The sequence below is a fragment of the Galleria mellonella genome, unplaced genomic scaffold, assembly GCF_026898425.1.
Source record: "Galleria mellonella isolate WM207_F2 unplaced genomic scaffold, CSIRO_AGI_GalMel_v1 utg173, whole genome shotgun sequence".
Taxonomy (NCBI): domain Eukaryota; kingdom Metazoa; phylum Arthropoda; class Insecta; order Lepidoptera; family Pyralidae; genus Galleria; species Galleria mellonella.
In genome coordinates this window covers 4,420,902-4,424,427 of record NW_026442016.1, presented here as the reverse complement: position 1 = coordinate 4,424,427, position 3,526 = coordinate 4,420,902, and the positions used below count along the sequence as shown (strand labels likewise).

At 30.6% G+C, this 3,526-nt stretch overlaps 1 protein-coding gene across 1 annotated transcript; it reads left to right on the top strand.

The window, feature by feature from the left end:
* Positions 1-1,804, top strand: LOC113515377 (ommochrome-binding protein-like). The gene is made up of 2 exons (XM_026899559.3): positions 1-158; positions 935-1,804. The coding sequence occupies exon 2, from the start codon at positions 935-937 to the stop codon at positions 1,739-1,741; it is 807 nt and encodes a 268-aa protein (XP_026755360.2). The 5' UTR covers positions 1-158; the 3' UTR covers positions 1,742-1,804.
* Positions 1,805-3,526: the final 1,722 nt, after the last annotated feature.

Here is a 3,526-nt window from a genome sequence, read left to right as displayed (position 1 = left end):
ACTTAAATACCTATATAAAAACACGATGAAGTCAGAGTATTGATAACATTCTTTAACCTGTAGAGTGCAATATATTAATATACATTCTGTCGTAGTAGTTGTTTATCATCGGACATAGTTTGACACTTTATATACAGAGACATTAAATAACTGTTAATGTAAGTATTATTTCTTTATATCTATTCTTATTTCACATTTTTTCAATAATTTTACTATTCTTACTTCATATTTTTTATTATTTTTTCATTAATAAAAATATTTCAATTGTGTCAAAATACACATTCACGTTAAAAAAGTATACTTACTAAATTTCATTTTGCTTGCTTTCACTGTTATTTTCAACCAACTTTCAAAATAATGAGGTAATTAATTCTGAACCGATTTTATAGCGTTATATTTATGGAAACGAGATAATTACTGTACACCTTTCCCCCAATTTTTTGTTTAATTTTCCTTTAATTTTACAAAAATATCTATCTATAATATTATATTAATGAACGCTTTTGTCATGTGTACTATTATTATTATTATTGTTTGTTTGTTACTCTAAACTGTAACAGCTGAACGGATTTGAATAAAATTTAGACGCAGATTGATCATATCATAAATTAGCTTTACAATTAAGAAAATATGCGTTCTTAATTTTTTTTTTACTATATACTAGTTTTTGATCGCGATTTTTTTCCTATGCATGGTATACGTTAAAAGTAACAAACAAATTCAATTTCACATTTATTATATTAGCAAAAATAATTACACACGAAAATAATACAGATTTTTATTTTCTATTTATTTTATTTATCACACTTATATGGTAAACATGCCTATACATAACACAGATATAACATAAAAACAATTGCTTAATTAGATTCGAAAATATTTTTTGAGTGTTAACAGTATATACGTAACTAGTAATATATAATTCTTATTACAGATGAATTTATTCTTCTATATCGTTTTACTCACTTTGGATCAAACACTGGGTAATAGAAACTGTGAAAATGCCTCCTTCAAGAACTCTGAGATAGAAACACTTGCTATAAATTTTACCATGCCTTATCAATTGGGAGTCGATCCTAATACCAACACATTGTTCTTCAGTTATTCATTGCAAAACTCAGAAGAATCTTTTAAAATCGTGTACCTTGATCTCAACAATCAGAAACGCGGAGAAGTTACAGGAATTTCAGGAGGTTTTGCCCAAACAGTAGATGTTAAAAACCATGTTGTTTACTTGGGAGGTAGCGACGGAATATATCAATTCAACTATGAGACAAAATCAGCAAATCGCTTAAATATCACAAAAAATAGTATCTGGCAAATGTTCTTCAAAGATTATCTTTATTATACAATATCACTAAAGGAAGAAGCGTATGTATATAAAGATGGAGTCGCAGCAAAAGTTAAGCAGTTGGAGAATACTAGAGCTTCATTAATAGCCGTAGACAATAATCACAATATTTATTTCGCTAATTCTTCAGGTCTTTATGTTAGTGATAATGATAATTCAATTAAGCATATTGGAGACTATATCATTAACGGATTTACTTCTGATATAAATGGTAATATATTTTTTTCCACACTAGACAAAATTTATTCCATAATATCAGGAACTTCTGTAAAGCAGATCATTGAATTAAATGATATTCATGGATTGGCTATTGACGCGAAGGGAAATTATATATACTCAACATATAATACTGTGAAACGATTAAAACTTGATGTAACAAATTGTTCTTGATTATTTGAAAAATTGTCTTTGAAAATGATTTATTGCTATCAGCATAAAACTGCGTATTTTTAATTGTTTCTTTTTTTTTAAGACCTACTCATTATTGATTAAATTGATAAATTTGTTGTCTACTACCTTTTAGCAAAATTTTACCAGAGGGAGACTTTGTACAAAAGTCGTTTGCTTGGGCACCTCTGTTCCATTCATGTTTCTACCGTGAAGCAGTTGTGTTTGCATGGCTGTGTTTCGGTTTGAAGGATGGGGCATGTCAGTGAATTTACAGGGTATAGAGAAATAACACCTGAGTCCTCAGGAACGGCGACACATGGGGGTATCATGGTCGAAACAGTATACTCTGTTATGTCCATGGTACTGCTCATGTTTATAGGCAACGGTTACCACTACCATCAGATAGGCCGTCAGCTTGTTTGCCATTCTAAGTTGTATAAAGAAAAAAGAATTTGCGGTTTGTATGTTTTTACTACTGTTCTTTACCGATAGGCAAAACACGGATGACAGATTACATTACATTGATTTTGTATATACATGTTTTTTTTAATGGGTGATAATGGAATGGTAAACCCATGTGCGCTATCGGTATACACTGGCGGGGCACCAGTGATGTATGATAAATGAGGAAGAAGCAGGTCAACAAGAATTGTTCAGGATGGTTTTAAGGGGGAATCACGTGCAGGTCGACCTAATAGGGCATATTGCTAGCAATGAGGCTGTCAAACTCTATTGCTAACGATCCTTTTCCCTCCTGTATATACATATTAGGTAAAGGAAAGTATGGAAAAGCGGAATCAACGACACGATTAAAAAATAGAAAACATGTGGTAGACTTGCGAAGTTCTATATGTATAGTTGTTACACTCTATGCAATATAGGAAGTCAATAATAGTCCACTAGAGAGAATAATTTATGTTGTATGAATTGTAATGAGTTTTCTAAGAAATGTTTATGTCCTGTTGTTGGATTCGGGTAACTCCCGTAAGAGGAGGTACCCTGTAACTACTACGCAGGTTTTGACCTGCGTAGTAGTTACAGGGTACAGTAGTAGTTAGCATACTACATGAGTTCATTTAGGGGTTTCCTTCTCTTGTACTGATAATTCTTTGTGCTCCTTCTTGCCACTTCACCGTTTTTGTATCAATATAAGTACCTTTTTTTAAAACCGTAAGTACCAGTAGTACTCTTCTAACGATGTTATAAAACATTAATTCGATGAGAGAATTGAATATTATTGCGCAATTTATTTATGCATACATATAAACGTTAGATAACGTTAGGTATGTAATATATGTGAAAGTATAGATGTAGAATGGTCACTTCTTTGCATCATATCGGTATATAGAACTAAGAGAGTGAAACACATTCGTATACCAATATCAGATAATACGAAAATTATGAACTACAGTAAATATCGAATAGAATTCTTCGTGATAATTCATCTTCTCTGTGGCAGTTGCAGTTTAATATAGGTAAGAAGTAAGTATTATTTAATAGAACATTAATACAATTAATATTATATTCAATAGAAACAAAATAGTTTTGAGTTTGTATAAACGTATTATTTTTTTGCTATCACCTAGTGTTTTTATATTTACTCATTATTGATATTCAATCTATTTTTATTTATTAATAGCCACGTATATATTAAATGCCACCCTAGTCCTAAACAAAATATAGTTTCTATTATAGGTTCTAGACAACTGGTAGATAGAGAAATACATTTTTTGGCCGATTTCAAAAAAGGCGGTTCAAAAAATTCTCAATTCAGTGGTATTTTTT